This window comes from Centroberyx affinis, unplaced genomic scaffold (assembly GCF_046629955.1).
Source record: "Centroberyx affinis isolate AG114_WGS23_722 - 3 ecotype Tasmania unplaced genomic scaffold, CSIRO-AGI_Caff_v1 ptg002923l_1, whole genome shotgun sequence".
Classification (NCBI taxonomy): domain Eukaryota; kingdom Metazoa; phylum Chordata; class Actinopteri; order Beryciformes; family Berycidae; genus Centroberyx; species Centroberyx affinis.
This window is the reverse complement of record NW_027281045.1, coordinates 74,737-93,526: the sequence shown is the minus strand read 5'-3', so window position 1 is coordinate 93,526 and position 18,790 is coordinate 74,737. Positions and strand designations below refer to the sequence as shown.

General features: G+C 38.7%; 1 protein-coding gene across 1 annotated transcript; it reads left to right on the top strand.

Annotated features, from left to right (window-relative positions):
* The first annotated feature begins 2,895 nt into the window (after positions 1-2,895).
* Positions 2,896-18,198, top strand: LOC139658527 (NACHT, LRR and PYD domains-containing protein 12-like). The gene is given in 15 exon segments (XM_071536654.1): positions 2,896-3,071; positions 5,653-6,701; positions 6,703-7,478; positions 8,155-8,331; positions 8,529-8,774; positions 8,858-9,028; positions 9,942-10,115; positions 11,000-11,049; positions 11,158-11,711; positions 11,800-11,855; positions 13,374-13,588; positions 13,748-14,013; positions 14,553-14,672; positions 14,881-15,022; positions 16,086-18,198. Coding segments are annotated over 15 exon segments (4,308 nt in total). The 5' UTR covers positions 2,896-3,070; the 3' UTR covers positions 16,397-18,198.
* Positions 18,199-18,790: the final 592 nt, after the last annotated feature.

The following is an 18,790-nucleotide window of genomic DNA, read 5'->3' as shown; positions in this document are numbered from 1 at the left end:
GCTTAATAGTGTAGTGTAATTCAATGCAGTGGTTATTTGCTTGCTTATAAATAAACCATCCATATCCATATACATATACAGGGCATTTTTCCACAACATTGTGTCATAGCCTAAAAGAGACTGTTTCGTCATTGAGTCTCCCTTCGCTTAGCTCTATTCAGTTGGTGCCTGGTGGTTAATTTGCATATGAAATCACCTATTTGCACTAAACTGTTTTACATTGCTTGTGTTGTAGAAAACAGAGGAGAGATGGTGGCCTCTAGTTGCTTTGACATCATTCAGCTCTCCTGGCAGGTCTGTCTGATGTTGAGGAGGATATAGCGATTGGGTGATCATGTTTGGCTGTTTTTTGGCATGTTAGTATCTGCTGCTAATTGAATGTCCTGCACAAAAAAGAACAAGAAAAATATCAATAAATGGAGCTTGTGGAGTAGTGGAGTAGTACTTTTTCTCCTTCACTGGCTACAGTCGGTCTGCACTCTCCCTGCCAATCCATCTCCCGATCCATTTAGCTGTTACCGTGTTCCAAAGACGAAGCGGCCTATAGCTGATTATTTCAAAAAAAAAAAAAAAAAAAAAATGAGGAGAGAGAGGAGGAGGCTGGTGGAGAGGGAGAGCCAACGAGAGGTCCCGACTCGGACACAACCGATGCTGAGAGAGCACGCTGCAGGGAGAGACCGGAAAAAAAAAAACAACAACACATTTCTCCAGTCAGAAACTATAGAAATGATCCCTGAAAGTAAAGTCTTAGCTGAACAGTGGATGAAACCTGGAAGTCATTCATGGGAAAGTCCTTCTCACTCAGGGGGTTTCTGCTCTTCATTAAACACCAGCAATCTGGGGGATTTGACACAAATATCAAGTATGAAGAACACACAGCAATTCACTTACAATATTAAGTCAATAATGTAAATTCCAAGTCTTGAACATGTATTTTAATTGGACAAACTGATGAGCTTCTATGGAAATAGTCCATCATTTTAACAGTAAGTGATTCCTATTTGGACCTTTCCATGTGTTTCCATGCAGATCACATGTTGCATCGATTCCAGTCATTAATGTTCAGCTCTCTAAACAGTAGATTTCTACCCCTGATTCACCGATTAGTTTCCTCTCTGATTGAACTTCTGCTCATCCGTGAAGTATGCAATCTGCATGGAAACCCACATGCAATGGTCCAAATAGGAATCACTATGACTATTTTATTTGATGGATTATTTTCAATGGATAATCATCAGTTTCTCCAATTAAGATAAGTAACTGAATTCATAATTTAAATGTAACACTGTAGCTGGCTTATGGTCGATATTTGTGTCAAATCAAGAGGAGAAACCATGAGTGAGAAGGACTTTCCCATGAACGACTTCCAGGTTTCATCCACTGTTCAGGTAAGACTTTACTTTCAGGGCAATCAAGCCTTTTCTGCTCATTGTATCTGGGGGATATGAGGTATATGAAGGAAGAAAAGCTTAGATTCACTCAACTAGTAGCTAAGAATGCAGTACTGTATAATGTAGTATGGCTTTGTGGCAGGTAGGCAGATTAGATTACGTGAATATTAAAAATGGACACAGAACCAAAAAAAATAAATAATGAGCTATAGTGATACAGAAACAAGAAAGATGATGTAATTATTCAATCATACAGTAAGTACATGCCAGGCGGGATGGAGATACATTAGGCCTGCTGCAGCTGTCCACCACTGTGCTGAATGGAGAGCAGGGTGCAGGACAGAGGAGGTCAAGAAAAAATGCAAAGACCTCTTACAGGATTCCCAAACTGGTGGCGGCAGTCTCGTGGACACAAGTCACTAAAGTGGCCTTTTGGTAGGCCTATGCTGAATGATAATTAATGCATGAATCCATTACAGACGCCGGTGACCCCCCTACTAATCCCACCAGCCCGCTTTCAGCACCAAGGACAGCGACACAGACTCAGGCCGACACAGCAGCCCCTCACCTAAACCCCAAGCAACGAAGAGACCAAGTCAGGATCTCCACCAGATTTGAACGGAGAAAGGAATATTGGGAGTGGAGATGGAGACGGAGAAGTTGCGAGTGGAAAAGGAGAAATGGAGCTTGAAAAGCGCAAACTTGCTTTAGAAATTCAACTGCTGGAGCGCCGAGCCAACATCTTTTTAAATATGTAAAATTAGATTACAATGGGTTATAGGATGTAATACACTACAATCCGCTATAATATAATATAATATAATATAATATAATATAATACAATATAATATAATATAATATAATATAATATAATATAATACAATATAATATAATATAATATAATACAATATAATATAATATAATATAATATAATATAATACAATATAATATAATATAATATAATGTGTACAATATAATATATAGCACATTGTAAATAGCCTATCTCCTGGTTTAATGCATTTACGCACAGTTGACTCCATTTGTTCCACATTCACAAGGACGGTGAGTTCCTTTCACAACACTTTGTGTATAGGCTAATGATCCAGATCCATTTCAGTCTCCTGGATGAACTCACACACACACACACACACGGGATCTTGGGACTCAATTTTTTAAATAAAATAACTGTCATAAAATACTGTAATACTTTTGTTATGTTATGTTTTTATCTCCAACCAAAAGCACTTGAATCTGCGACTACTTGTTTTTATGACTTTTGGAACCAGATTTAACTCCATGTGGTACTATCAGCGTATGAGGAGCACTTGAAGGCAGCACAGGTTACCGCTCCGTGGAGACGTTCACGTGCGCTCCACTCTGAATTGCGATATTTCCGACAGCACGTGAAGCAGCAAATGGCTGCAGCGTCGTCACGTCACTAGCCAATACTTCTGTCTGACTCTACTGTAAACCAGCGGGGTTGAATCATATTACAGCGAGCTTGTCACGCACAGGTCAAAAGTCGACACTGAAGGAGATAACAGAGACGAACTGGGCCTCGTGTTTTCATTGAGAAGATTTACGGAGTTAAAGCGTCTTTTTTCATAGCATAACTATAGCTAACTTCTCCACTGTAGCCTACAACGGATGGAAATACAGAAAACTACTCTGGAGCCTTAAGTAAGTGCATGCCTAGCCTACCGCTCTTAACTTTGGTCATAGCCTATCTCTCCTACTCGTCACTGTTTTTATTAGTGTTCGGTCCCAAGTGTTTTTTCCTCAAATACTTCAGTATTCAGTTCCCATCGAAAATATAAGAACGTTTTGTTGCTGTTTGTAGTTTTGCTCTTGAAAGCTCATTTGATTTTGAAATATACATATTTATAAACTGAGCTTCTGCCGTTTCGTGAAGCAGGCCACAATTTAGTTTCCGGGTTTTGTCACTGAAGCGCATTTTCTTTTCAAAATAACGGCCCAACGAGACTGCTGCATAAAACACGGATGTGAGTCGTGAAAGTGTCACATATCATAACATTTATAGCATAAGCTAATTTGCAGTGTTTGTCTATTCAATTAGTGTGGCTGGGAAAACTACAAATTGTGATATTAAGAAACCTATTGTCATTGTAAGTGTGGGGCCACTTACAACACTTGCTAAATGTAGATATAGTGCATTTCTCTCTTCTCTATTCGTATGAACAATTGTCTTATTTCTCTCCTGTAGATTCAATAACCCTAACCCGCCTCTCTTCCCCCCCCCCCCCCCAACACACACACACACACACACGCACACACACACACTTTCCTATGCATTACACGTACTTGTATACACACACTAAAACATACAGGCACACACGTACACACACCCAATACAATGCCCAAGGGAAGATAGTTATATGTAATGTAACAGTTGACAAAAGTATCTCATTAATTACTCTCGTTGTCATTGTAAATTAGTTACATTATTAACATTATTGTTTTCTTAACAATATTTCATATGAATTTGTTTTTTATCAATGAGTCCACCCATTCTTTACATACTGGGCGGCTCTAGAAAATTTTGGTTACAGTTGTGAGGTGGTGCTCATGAAATCTAGATACCAGTGGGGGTCGCACCCCCACAGACCACAGCTATGTAGGCTGCATTACTACGAATTAACTGTAACTCCTAGTACAAAAACTGAGCAGGTGCTGGACCTCTTCAAGGAAATCAGCCAGACAGAATTATATAAAAAAAAAAAAAAAGATTATTCACAACAAGTTAATTTGAAAACACTAGTGTCATAAAGAGGCAAGTTGGATTATCCAAAATAAAATACAGTTCCTTGAGTACAACAGCTGTTCAAGTTTCAGCCCAATATTCATAAATGCTCCATTAATGTATCTGTACCACAGGTTCACAGACAACCTTATTCTGGAGGAATAGGCTGAGCTAACAGAAGCTACAGTGAACACCAGCTAAAGCAAACATAAGCAACTGTAGGCTACAGCAGTGACCATCACACATGAACAGTCCTACAAATGCACACAACAGGAACCGTATTAACCTCAATACGTACAATACATACCAAGCTATACAAATGAATACAAATAAATTTACTACGAGCAGCAGCAATGGCCACTAACCCACTATGGTAGACTAGGCTCTAGTCCCAATGGAACCAGGACCAACAGCTAGGGCAACTGGTGATAACACCTCTTTTCTTTTTAAACTCAATTCAGTCATTCAGAAACTTAGAACAAACTTTACTGAATGTGTAAATATTCAAATCATAGTCACGAGGCAAATGGAATGGACAAGCCACGCTGTCAGGTACCTCGTTATAAATCCTTATAAAAAAAAAAGAACTATAATAAATAATAATCCTATAATAAATCCTATAATAGATTTTCAGAAAGATACTGTACAAATATCAGCACAAAAGCATTAGGTTGATTGATTTCATGAGTGACTGAAAATCATCTCAAGGTAGACAATATGGAACTTCCCTGGCACCAACTGCATTCATTTAAATTCATTTACTAATACAAATAATGTATATTATTATTGTGTAGATTCATTGCAGTCATCCAGGTAGTAAAAATAAATAGAAACAAAATCCATAAAATCGATTCTTAACGACTCGTTCATGACTGTCATGTGACTTTAACAACTCTCATGACTTAATGGGGTGAATCACCCACAGAGCCTAACATTTTTTTGTATTTTTGGTTTATCATTATTGTTATTATTAATATTATTTTTACATAATTAATAAAAACTAGAGGTTCTTCAAGGAGAACCTTTCAATTAAAAAAGGTTCCATGGAGAACCTTTAGCTCACAAGGAGTTCCTCAGAACCTGAAACTCAAGACTCTGTATTGTATGGAATTTATATGTTTTTGTGTTTTTTGTGTTTGTGTCTGTGTGTTCGCACACGTGTGTGTGTTTGCAAAATGGTAGGTATGCTTCTTGAGTAAAGATAAGAGCAGCACCAAGATGATAATGGATGCAGGCCATGTGTAATAAATGAATGAGGAGACAAAATAGACAGATTAACTCACTTGAAAGGATAGGATAGTTCCTCCTATGTGAAAAATAGCCTCTTTACCTGAAACATTCCATGGTAAAAATCGGTTAGGAATGCTACTATTCATTCTCTTTAACAATAAAGAAATACTTAGAGAATGTGATGATGGAAGTGCAGAAACCATGTATATTATTGGTTAATAACAGCTGTTAAAGAAACACTGTAATGAGGAGAACTTTGCTTTTTTCCAGTGGCTGACATCATGGAGAATGTTCAAGAGGAGCTTAAAGCCCATGTGAGGGAAAAGTTGACATGTATATATGAAGGTACAGCAGCCAGTCGATCTCGACTTGAAGAGATCTACACAAGACTCTACATTACTCAAGAGATTGATGAATATGGTTGCAATTCACATGAGATTCTCCATCAGTTTAAACTCCCAGATGAGAATTCATCACATTCACTAAACTGGATTAGAAGTATGTGGAATCAACAGATCGACTGCCTTGATATCTTCAACCCCAAACTCCCACCTGGCAAAGAAAGGTCCATCAAAAAAGTGATGACAAAGGGCATTGCTGGAATTGGAAAGACAGTTGCTGTCCAGAACTTCTCCCTTCACTGGGCAGAAGGAAAATCCAACCAGCACATTGATTTCATCTTTGTGCTTCCTTTTAGAGAGCTGAACATGCTCAAAGAGGGAGAGTACAGTCTGATCCAACTTCTACTTCACTTCTACCCTGAACTGAAACAGATTCAAGAACCACAGAAACTTGGTAACAAGAAAATTCTGTTCATCTTTGATGGTTTGGACGAAAGTAGGTTTCCACTGGATTTTGCTGATAGCAAGAGAGTGAGTGATATAGATCAGACATCGACAGTGGATGTGTTGCTGACAAACCTCATCAAGGGGAACCTACTTCCCAATGCTCTCCTCTGGATAACTTCCCGACCTGCAGCAGCCAATCAGATTCCTCCTCAATACATTGACCAGATGACAGAAGTGCAAGGGTTCACTGACCAACAGAAGGAAGAGTTCTTCATGAAGAGATTCGGTGATGCTAACCAGGCCAAAGAAGTCATATCTTGTCTCAAAGGGATGGTAAGCTTTTATTTCATGAGCCATATACCAATCTTCTGCTGGATCACCGCTGAGGTTTTTAAGAAAGGATGGAGCGACCAGAAGAGTAGAATGATCACAACGGTGACAGAGTTGTACATTTATTACTTACTAATTCAAACACAACGAACAACAAAGAAATATGAGGAGAATAGGCCAGGTGACATGACTGAAAAAGAGGGAAAAAGAGGCGTTTGAATCAAGGAATTATGCCATGCTTTTTAAACTGTCCAAGTTGGCATTTGAACAACTGGAGAAAGGGAACATCTTATTCCTTGAAGAGGACCTTAGGCAATGTGGCATTGATGTTGACAAAGCTTCAGTGTTTTGTGGATTTTGCTCAGAAATCCTGAAGCAAGAGTACGGGCTGTACCAGAAGAAGATGTTCAGCTTTGTGCACCTCAGCTTTCAGGAGTTCCTTGCTGCTGTTTACATGTTCCACTGCTGTGTGACCAAGAACGTCAGCACTTTGAAGTCTTTTCTGGAGGTTGACCCTACTGATCTGGCCTTGCATGACCTGCTGAAGAGGGTCGTGGATAAAGCCTTACAGAGTGAGAATGGTCACTTGGACCTGTTTCTTTGCTTCTTACTTGGCATCACACTGGAGTCCAATCAGGCTATGTTACAAGGTTTACTGCCACAGACAGAGAACAGCTCAGAGACTGTGGAGGAGATGAAGAGATACCTTCGGAATTTTAACGCAGGGAACATCCCACCTGAGAGGTGCATGAATCTTTTCCTCTGCAAGTATGAGCTGAAAGAACACAGAGTCCAGAATGAAATCCAAATGTTTCTTAAGTCAGGAGTAATTCTCTCACCCATTGACTGTTCAGTTCTGTCCACCATGCTGCTGATGTCAGAAGAAGTGATTGATGAACTTGATCTGACAAACTGTCGTACACCATCTGTGGGGACTGAGAAGCTTCTCCTGCCAATAAAGAACTGCAAACGAGCAGCGTAAGTAACACCTTAGAAAAGACAGTAGGCCTACTTGAATTCTGGTTTGTAGCACATTTGTAACACCTGAACAAGAACGCCATGACAGGTACGTGGCAAATGCTGAGTCAACTCTGATACCAGCTTTTATATGGTATTCCCTTAACATCTACTGTGCAGTGAAAAAGTATTTGCCCACTGTTTGTAATTATCTGTATTTTTGCACATTTTTCAAAATGATTTTGGTCAGATTGTCTTGTTTAAAGAGGGAGTCTGAGAAAAAGTGACACTGAAGTCCAAAGTTTAGTGCTAGCGTCATTTGTTGTGTAGAAGGTAACCAAACATGCAGTATTCAGGTGTGAACCCCCACCGACCAATCCAGTGGAGTTGTTAGCACACAGGTTCTTATATTTGGTCCCTTCAAAGCATTCAGCAAAACTGGAACATCATATAAAGTGAGACACCTTAAGGTTTTAGTGCATCTTTCTTAGACTGATCACTGAAAATGAATATTACTGTTAGTGACCCATAGTATTGAAACCAAATGATCACAATCACATAAATTGTGTTTTGAGTGTAAAATGAAGTAATCCCTAATGTCACTTTGAATTAATTATTGTAAAGTTACAAAACACAAAGGTTTCCCTTCTCATAACCAAAATTATTGTAATTCTCCTGACTTTTTCTACTTTTACAGACTGAAGAATGAGTATGTACAAAATGAATGCCTTGATGTACTAGTCTCCATTCTTCAATCGACGGACTCATCTCTGAGAGAGCTGTGTCTGCAGTGTGTTGCTCACTGCAACCTTCCTCTCCCTCGCCGTCTCTTTGATGCACTGAGAAATCCTGACTGTAAACTGGAGACACTGAGGTCAGTGGTAGATCAAAGTCTGAACTGTTTCTCCAGACCTTCACTTATGGAGATTAAACATACTGTAGATATTCTCAACTAGAGTATGTTATGTTTAACTTAATGCAGTTAATCCTCATCATCCCAGCACATCAGAACATCTGATAGACTTGCACTACAGCTCTGTTTATGAATGATATGCCTTCATGTTTCCACAGATTATCTGGGTTTGCTCTAGATGTTGAGCATTGTCACGCACTGGCCTCTGTCCTTCAATCAAAACAATTGTCCCTGAGAGCGCTGGACTTGACATACTGCCCTTATAATTACCAGTATGATTTCACTGGTTATTATTCTGAAAAGGTGGAAAAGAAAGAAAAATATGACGATGACAATGATGAGAGCCAATTGGTTATTATCCCTTCTGTTTTGAGCAGTCCAGACTGTAAACTGGTGGAATTCAGGTAAGTAAGTGTCTTTGGTGATGGGACAATCATCACAATTGTCTTTACATATTCTTTATTATTAATTTTTGTCTTTATTTTAGGATGTCTGGTTGTCTCCTGAGAAGTAAATGCTGTCAAGTGTTTGCCTCAGTTCTCAGCTCAAATTCCCACCTGAGAGAGCTCGATCTAAGTCACAACCACCTGCAGGATTTAGGAGTGAAGCTGCTCTCTGTTGGACTGGGAAGTCCTAAATGTAGGCTGGAGATACTGAGGTACTAATACACATCCTGGTATTAGATAACAAATTCAGCATGATCAAATATTGTACAATATCTGTCTGCAGTAAAAATGACATACCAACAATTCACTGCAATAGTACTCAATCCAACAGAGCGTCCTGTTGTGAAATCTAAAGTGAAACTTTAACTCCAAACTTGCATGTGTTAGTAACTGTATTTGTAAACAGTGACTTGATAACACATCCTCTGCTGCCCTACAAACTATAACGGTAGGCAACATTATTACCTTGTGGTATTTAAACCTGCAATAAGCGATTTCAGACCCTATAACCAATCTTGAAACTAACGTGTGCTATGTGGAGATTTCCATGAGACGTAATGATATAAACAAATAGCCGCACAGTCGGGCCAGCTGTGTTGTTGTTTTCACCTCTTTTCTAAAGCTTGTTGTCATGTTTGGACCGAGCAGTAGCTTTTCCTTTTTTTAAAACTCCCTCGCTGATTGAAAGCAGCGCTCTCCCCCTCCCATCCCTGGAAAGAAATCTCGTAATGCCGTAATCAATGAAGCGAGCGAGTAAACTTGTTCCAGTTGTAAACTGGCTACCTACCTCTTCATTTGTGGAACATGTAACCCTGAGCAGGAGAAAAATCTGGCAAAGCGAGACTGGTACCGGTCTCCTTTATGCACGGTTTGTCCTTAAGGGCTTCCGTAGCCCAGTAGTTTTGCTGTGCTTTATTTACAAATGTGTTGGAGTTTCTGTCATCCTCTAGTGGTTGGAAATTTGCTTAGTGCAGCTTTAAGTAACGTTAGTGGAATTAAGGAATTTAACCAATAACCATGTCCAAATGTGTCAGTGCATCGCATTGAATTTTATTAAATTGAACACATGCGCCATGGGCCTCTACAGGATCTGTGCTTGTTTAATAACTGTCCTTTTCTGAGCAGGCTGTCAGGCTGTGGAATCACAGAGGAAGGCTGTGCTTCTCTGTCCTCGGCTCTGAGCTCCAACCCCTCCCATCTGAGAGAGCTGGATCTGAGCTACAATCACCCAGGAGACTCAGGAGTGAAGCTGCTGTCAGAAAGACTGGAGGACCCAACATGTAGACTGGAAAAACTCAAGTTAGTACAGTTAGTACTGCAGATACCTGTGCAGATATGACTATTGTCATGATATTTCAGAGAGAAATTGTTTCATAGTCCCTGAATAAAAATTGTAATTTCCACTACAGTTCATAGACGATGGTTGGGTGGGGAGGTTGCATGATTAAAAAAAATTACCATGATGCCATAGCATTTACTAAAACATAATATCTGAAGAAACCTGATTTGGATGTTAGAGAAAAGTCATTAAGGTTATCAAGTATATACTTCCAACATTACAAGATAATGGGTAGCTGACGCTACTGACTTCAAATAGCTTGCTTAGAATGATAGGTGTGTGCTCTTGGCTCTTGGCTCTTGGTTTGTCAATACAGAAAAGGAGTAAGTGTTGTGGGGTTGCGGACAGGACATGCTCTGATTTCTGGTCAGGAAGGACCTCAATTTCAGAATAAACCGTTAGTGTTTGTTAAACGGCATTTGAAAGCTTTTTTCCTGCCCGAACAGAACATGCAGCGGCGAGGGAGGCAATGAAACTTAAACTAGCTAGCCTAGAGAAGTAACAAGCTACTGCATACTACATAATGACCAGACGTCACTGGAGCAAGCCAAGCAAAACAAATTTGATTAGGTTAGGATGAACACAACAACAGCTTTGATTCACATTTTTTAACCATCACAGTTTTTAACCATCACTGAATAAATTACAAAGAAAACAACTTGCAGGAGATAACCAGTGAAAACAACACGTAAAAAGCCTTTGCTGTAGTGGCTCCATATTGTTTATTCTTTGTACCTGCAAACGGAGTGCCTTCAATGAGTAAAATGATTGAAATGAGCTGCTTCTCAGACTGCTCTTCATCCAAGCTGAAATCACTGTCTCACTGTCTGTTCCTCTGCCTCAGTGTGGACCAAGACGAGGAGCACTGGGTAAACCCACAGCTACTGAACAAGTGTAAGCTACTGAAGATGTAATTCACTGAGCTCCTTTATCCACCCAATTGTTTAACTAGACTGTTAAACTGGCATAAGTGATGATAAATTATTACCTATTTCTTTACAGATGCCTGTAAACTCACACTGGACCCCAACACAGCAAATGAACACCTTGTCCTTTCGAAGGTGAACAGGAGAGTGGCGTATATAAACAAAAAGCAGCCATATTCTGATCACCCAGAGAGATTTGATGAGGAGTGGCAGGTACTGTGTAGAGAGGGTCTGACTGGGCGCTGCTACTGGGAGGTGGAGTGGCAAGGATTTATGTCTATTGGACTGGCATATAAGAGTATTGAGAGGAAAGGGCGGAGGGATGTGGACATTAGATTAAATAACAAGGCCTGGTGTTTCACCATTTTTGTGTATAATGGTTACTCTTTCCGACACAAACGTAGAGAGACTTTTATACCTGACGTCAAGGCATTCCTGGCCAGATCCAGTAGACTAGGAGTGTATCTGGACTGGCCGGCTGGCATCTTGTCATTCTACTGGCTTTCCTCTGACAAGAAGACTCTCCTTCACACCTTCCACACCACTTTCACTGAGCCTCTGTACCCAGTGTTCAGCATTTATGGTGGATCTCTGACTCTGTCCAATGTACTTGAGTTGAATATGGATAAGGTGAGTATTTATGGTTGCTTTATAGCACACCACTGCAAGTGTGTATCTCTAGAAAAAACAACTAATTTAGTACCTTTCTGCTTTATAGGCCCAAACAAACTTTACACCTGAACTGTTCACAGAAGCTGCAAACACTTTATACAGGTAATCATATCATAGTCATACTCTCATACTCCACATGTATATAGTGCTATTGCTATTTGCACACCATTGCTATTTCTATTTCTGTCGTAATTACTCTTACTCTTATTTTATCTTATTTCTTATATAAATATAAATGCTCTTTCTGTATTTTTTTATTTGTATATTTAATTTTATTTAGATTAGGATATATTTATTAAATTTTGACTTTAATTTTTAGCACAGTCATGAGGGTTTTATGCCAGACCATTTTACTGCACATGTGGATGAGCATGTGACAAACAAAGCCTTTGAATCTTGAATCATAAAATGACAAAAGATTATTTCCCGTGCTTTCCTGATTATCAAGCTATCATTCTAAAATATATAATATATAAATTTATTGACCTGCGTGGTCAAATAGCAGTTATATAGAACATTGATTAATACATTAATAGTGTAGGGATGTAGTGGAGGGTAAGCTCCTCCTCAACTCAGTTTACCCACCTTTTTATTTGCAGAAATAGTTTACCACCTTTTCAGGCTGATATAAAATGCATAGTATACATCATAGTACTGTAAAGGGTATCAAACTGGTGTAAGATAGATGGGTCTTTTAAGAGAAAAAACCTTTATTAATGCTTAACTCTTTTTGATTTGTCATAATGGTGCTGTTTGCCATATGGTGATCACCACTTGGAGATCATAGTTTACCCACTTTTTTTAGCACTGCATTACATCATTGCCTACATTGCTTTATAATTTAGACCAGTGATGTAGTGGTAGACAAAAAGGTTGGTATATTATGGTCGCAAAAGGCAAGCAATCACCAATTTAAAAAAAAAAAAAGGCTCTATTTCCACAATACAATTAATTTATACTATTAAATTTTCCTTAAATCAGCCCAATCTTATATAGCCTAACATCAGTTTGATACTATTTACTTATGTGCATACTATGAATTTCATCAGCCTGAAAAGTGGTGAACTCGACTCTGCAAATAGAAAGGTGGGCAACCTGACTTTAGGTGGGTTTAACCTCCTACTACATTCCTGGTTTAGAGCTAACATCATGGTTGTTTCTTTCTAATATTGTTAGAGGAATACACAAAATCTTCGGAGATTGTCCCATTGGTCAACTTACTGTTAAGTGGTGAGAACATAGACACCAAAATCACCCATGTGTCCCCAGTAGATCGTTACCTACTCCATGCTAGCAGTAGTTTTATCTCAAAATCGAGAAAATGAGAATTTGTAGCAGCAACCGTTAACAACTTTATTTCTAAAAGGTCAGTCTTCTTACTTTGAATAAAGCTAGTGGGCTACTATCACTCAATATAGTGTATGCTAAAGTGTTAGCATGGAGCCTACTATCACTCAACATAGTGTGTGCTACAGTGTTAGCATCGAGTGCCGGAGTGAATGACCTACCAGGAACACATGGATGATTTTGGTGTCTGTGTTCTCATCACTTAAGTTGACCATGGGGACAAGCGCCCCAAAATTTGCTGTATTGTTCCTTTAACCATTGTGTGTCCTACAGGTTCAAGTCCCCTGGTTCAGGTGTGTTCCGGTGTACTTTGACTGGTCTGGTGTTTACTATGGCTCAGGAGGGGGAGGTGCTGTACAGGACCGTCCAGTGGGACGAGAGCCTCCTCCAATCAGCTGGCAAGACGCCTGCAGGCCTGCTGTTCAGCATCCAGTGTCCTCAGGACTCTGTCCGTCAGCTCCACCTCCCACACTGTGAAATCCACCCTGGTAGGCACATTATTCAGTGAAGATTATGAAGTGATTATTGTTGAACATTATTTCCTTTTTAATGAAAAAGACCTAGAGTTACTGACATGGACATAACATGAAATTGTAACGGGTTGACACCAGTGAAACTAAATCTTGGATGTCTCTGTGTATTCACAGCACCGCTTCCTGAAAGCCTGTCTGTTGTCCACATCACTGATGATGGAATGAGCATCCTCCAGCCACTGGAGATTACAGAAACTCATGTGGGTGTGAAAGTCCCCCACCTCTCTGCCTTTGGCCTAGTGTGGGATTACATTAAGAGGTTTCTGACTTTCACCAAGCCAATCTGTGGCCAAGTTCTGCTGTTCCTCAAACCACCAGGCAGAAAGCAGAGACGAAAACTCAACTTGTTTCTGCTGCCAAACAACGTTCCTGTCCAGGAGGTAAAGCTCCCTGTCGCATAATAATTTACCATCAGTCCACACTTTTTTTTTTTTTTATGTAATCACAGCAGCGTTTTCATGAAAAGCTAAATTCAGGTTGATCAGTCAGTGAGACACTTCACTCCTCTATACCTGCTATCAAAATTTGTCACGGTGTGGTAAGAATTATTCTCTATAAATCCAGTCTGAACATAATAAAAGGAAATAAACATATTGTTGTCGAAATGTAACTTTAAATTTTCACCTCTTTGCAGCAATTTTTCATGTTACCAAAATCCCCTTCTGGAATGCAAATTAATTTATGATAACACATGATGGGAGAACGTATTTCTGAGTTGTTTAGTTTTTAGGTTTATTTTGGACTGCTGCTGTACAGTTATGTATGGTGGCATATATAACTACATCTTTTTATGATCCTGACACATGCTTTTTAGAATAACTGTTCATACTGTTCACACTGTTGTATAAGCAGTGTATGTATGTGATGTGTTATATATGAGCATAAACCCTCTAATATAAATGTTCTGATACCACTGAAGGTGAGAGGGCAACAAGAAAATGATGATAAGTATATCCAGACTCCTTCCTACTGTCATCTCACCAAAGACCAAAGTTACAGTCTCCACTGTGATCCTGAGGGGTATAAAGTCCAGCCTAAGGTGAGTGTGTCAAATACAACTTCTGGTGCCTTCAAAATGTCTCTGTTAGTGCTGAAAAACACAATTCATGAAATCAGTTTCTTCGGTTAACTTTGGATATTATAAAAATATATATGGCTACATGCTGAATATAGATTCAGTTGTTTTAAATGCAAAACACAAACATTATTATTGTTACTACAACAACGTTATTTCTCCTTTTTTTCAGCGTGCACCATTTTATCTAAATTATGGACCAAATTACCACCCAACATTTGAGATTCTCCTGAATACGAGCACAGAGGAAGTGACTCTGATGGTCCAAAATCAAGAGAAGACACAAGTCTGGGAACATGAGCTTGATCTGACTGGTAAAGCCTTAGTCCTCCAGCATCACTCAGTCTGTTAGAATAGAGAAGTTGAGAATAGAATAGAAACAATAGAATAGAATAGTGTGTGAAGTAATGCTTGTGTGTGGGTCTTGTGCACATAGTGATTGATACAGATCTGGGACCATCATGATCTGTGTTAGATCATTCTTCACTCAGGCTGCATTCAATTCACAATCCACATGTTTACCAGTTTTTCACCACATTGCCTGCAAGTTTCAGGGAATTTTACAAATGGGTGACGTTACAGGAATATAGAAGAATGTATCTTCCAACTTGTGTCACACATTCATTGCATTAGATGGATTTCAGCCCAACAGTAGTTCAAGTTCAAGTTTGTTTATTTATATATATAGCCCTTTATCACATGTATGTCTCAAAGGACTGAACAGAGAATGAGCCTAGTAGATCTAACTGACCAACAATTAACCATAGAACAGAATAATATAGGACAAACATCAGGAACAGATTTTTGAAGGTGGAAAAGTGCTATCTTTGTGATATCCTCAATGTGAGAGTCGAATGTGAGAGCCGGGTCGAATGCAACGCCAAGATTTTTAACTGTGGGACTCTGGGTAATTAAGCCGTCCCCAAACTTTACATCCACAACAAGGGGCCGTTGTGTTTTTGGGCCAACAACTAGCATCTCAGTTTTGTTGGCATTTAGCTGCAGGAAGTTAGATAACATCCATTTTTTGACAGCAGATAGGCATACTTCTAAGTGTGCGAGTTGTGAACGGTCATTAGGCTTAATGGGCAGGTAGATTTGGGTATCGTCTGCGTAACAATGAGGTTTAATACCATGGCTATGGAAGGTTTTGCCATGCATGTAATAAAGAGAAAAGCAAAGGTCCTAGCACAGAACCTTGTGGTTCACCAAAGTTAACTTTGGAGCTTTCAGAGATAATGTGAGAAACTCAATGCGCTCTATCAGATAAGTAGGAATTTAGCCAAGTGGACACAGACAGTTCATCCCTTTAGAAAATCAACATTTTGAGTGATTTCTGGTTATTGAATAAAATTCCTCTTCCAACTTAACTTCCAGGTCCTTGTCCAGGTAGGGAAAATCTGCCAAGGGCTCCGAGTCTCTCAGCAGAGGAGAGGCTGGACTCAGCTCGACCAGAGTTTATCAAGCGAGTGTCTGAACCCGTTCTAGACAATTTGCTGGATGAACTTCTGCGACGGATGGTAATAAATGATGAAGAAATGGAGTCGGCCAGAACAAAAGCCAGGCCAGACAAAGCACGAGAAGTGATCGACATGGTGCGAAGGAAAGGAACAGAAGCCAGTTCAAATATGATCGCTGTCTTCTGTGAGCGGGACCCTTACCTTTCCAAAGAGCTGAACTTAAGCTGAAGAAATGAGAAACTGTACGGAGTATGATGATGAAACATGGCAGCAGAGACAGTCGTATATCAACACATCTTTAAGTCTTTAATTGAGAAGCTTTGCCTTTGAAGCCCATGTTGTTGAGTCAGTGGATTTTCACTCTGAAAGTGATTCACTGACATTTTCATACAAGACTGACACTATGGAAAAGCTCAACCTTATTTTTATATTTTATATGTGCAGTAATTGTGTTTTCAAACACTGAAATAAGATATTAAGATTTAAAACTTAAAGCCAGTGAAATGAAAGAACAGAAGAGGGTCATGTAATGAGAAATTAATTGATGAAGCTAAAAAGTGAACAGGGAATAGTCACTACATCCTTCTCAGAAGCCAAAAAAGAGTAGGGTCACCTTTGTGTCAGAATGTAGTCATCCTGAATGATCCCCCCCTTACCAAGTTTCTAAAAGGTAAAGGTATGATAATAGCTGTTTAAGTGTGATATATTTACATATAATATAGTATCTTTTTTATCTTTTTTTTGTCTGATATCGTTTCTGACATTTTTTCTAAATATTTTTTATGAGATTTTTCTGTGCAATTTCTATGTCATTTTTTATATTGTTATAAACAGATATTTCAATATAATACGTAATGGTTCATCTTTTCATATCAGAAGGCAAGTTCCAATTAACATGTTTTTTCTCTAATCAATGTATTTGAAAGTGTCAAATAGAAGAGTTATATGTTTGTATATATTTTATACAGAATATACAAACAATATTTGTGAACTATTTGTTGGATGCTCTTCTTGGATGTAGAACTGGATTATTTTTATTGTAGGATACAAAGACTTTATCCATTTTGAATATGAAGATATTTGGTGTGGCCACATAAAATCCTTTGGTCATATGTCCATATAATTGTCTGTTATCTTTCATGCAATTTTTATTAATATTTTTCTGAGATTTTTTAAATGATATTTTTTCTATGTATTTTTTTTTTCTATTGTTCTATGATGTAAGTGTATATTTTGCTATAACATGTAATGGTTCATCCTTTCATATCAGATGGCAAGTTCGAATTGTTTTTTCTGTAATCAGTGTATTAGAAAATATCAAATAGAGTAATATAGTTACCCATGTTCATATAGAGAGAAAACTATGTGTGTACTATGTGTTGGATGCTCTCCTTGGATGTGGAACTGGATTATTTGTATTGTAGGCCACAAAGAGTTTACCCATTTTGAATATGAAGATATTTGGTGTGGTCATATGAATTGCTTTGGTCACATGTCTGTTTTAAACCCACCTGCCTACCTTTTTATATGCACACCTGATGCTGATCAGGTGTGGAACAGACCTGCAAAATGCAACATTTGCTCACTTTGTAGTTTATTAATAAAAAGTGTCTCTTCTGGTGTGCACTGGATCAACCAAGTTTTTTCAACCAAGTTTGGAACAGACCTGTATTTTGGTTATTATATAGATATATAGAGGTGCAAAACCTTTCCATGCAAAAGTCCAACTCTTCAACAATTGATGTGAATGTACTTTAAATTGTCAAAGGAACTCTGGATTGGAGCTTTAGATGAAAACAAAGCTGAGTTAATCACAGAGTTGAGGGCAGGCATTTACGTAAACATGTATAAAACAGCTTCACTGTGAATTGGGAACATCTTTGTATTATGGAGGCAATGTTTGAATTTGTAAAAACTCATTTTGCATGAGCTGGTACGGTTGGAGAGTCGGGACCGACTGTACAGCTTTTTCATATGAAGGTTGGAGTTCGCTTAGCTGTAAATGTATTTGTATTTCGGGGACTACTTGAAAGACTAACAAATTATTATTATATTGTTATTATATCATAATACAAACTGTCTTACAATACCATGGATGCATGCATTTTTTAACATGGGAATTGAACCCCTGACAGTGTTAGTGCCAAGCTCGTGAGAACTATAGTACAAATGTAAGTGTGGAACAAAGAGGGCTGTAACTGTATAGTCAACTTAAAGTACAGTAATGGCTCATTTCATCCCACTATGAACAGCTACTATCTAAACTCCTCACACACTGATGTTCAGTAAGAAATCCTGTGTCAGAGTTTTTCCCATCAGAGACACTGGTTTGAGTTTGGAGTGTTGAAGCAGATTTTCAAGAGCTTCGGCATCTATAGTAGACTTAAGCAACTTCTACTGCTGGTACTCAACGCCCATAACAACATTTCTGTTCAGCCAGTAAACAGTGTACAGTGGGTGAAGAAGGCAGATGTGAATATGAGATCCTACCATAGGATATATCCTAATGCTTTCAATACTTCAATATTCTCAACTGAAAACAACACTGACTTTAAATCTTATACTTTCAACAGTAGGATTTGTGTTCTTTTCCCACTATCAGATCATTAACATCTGTGTTGT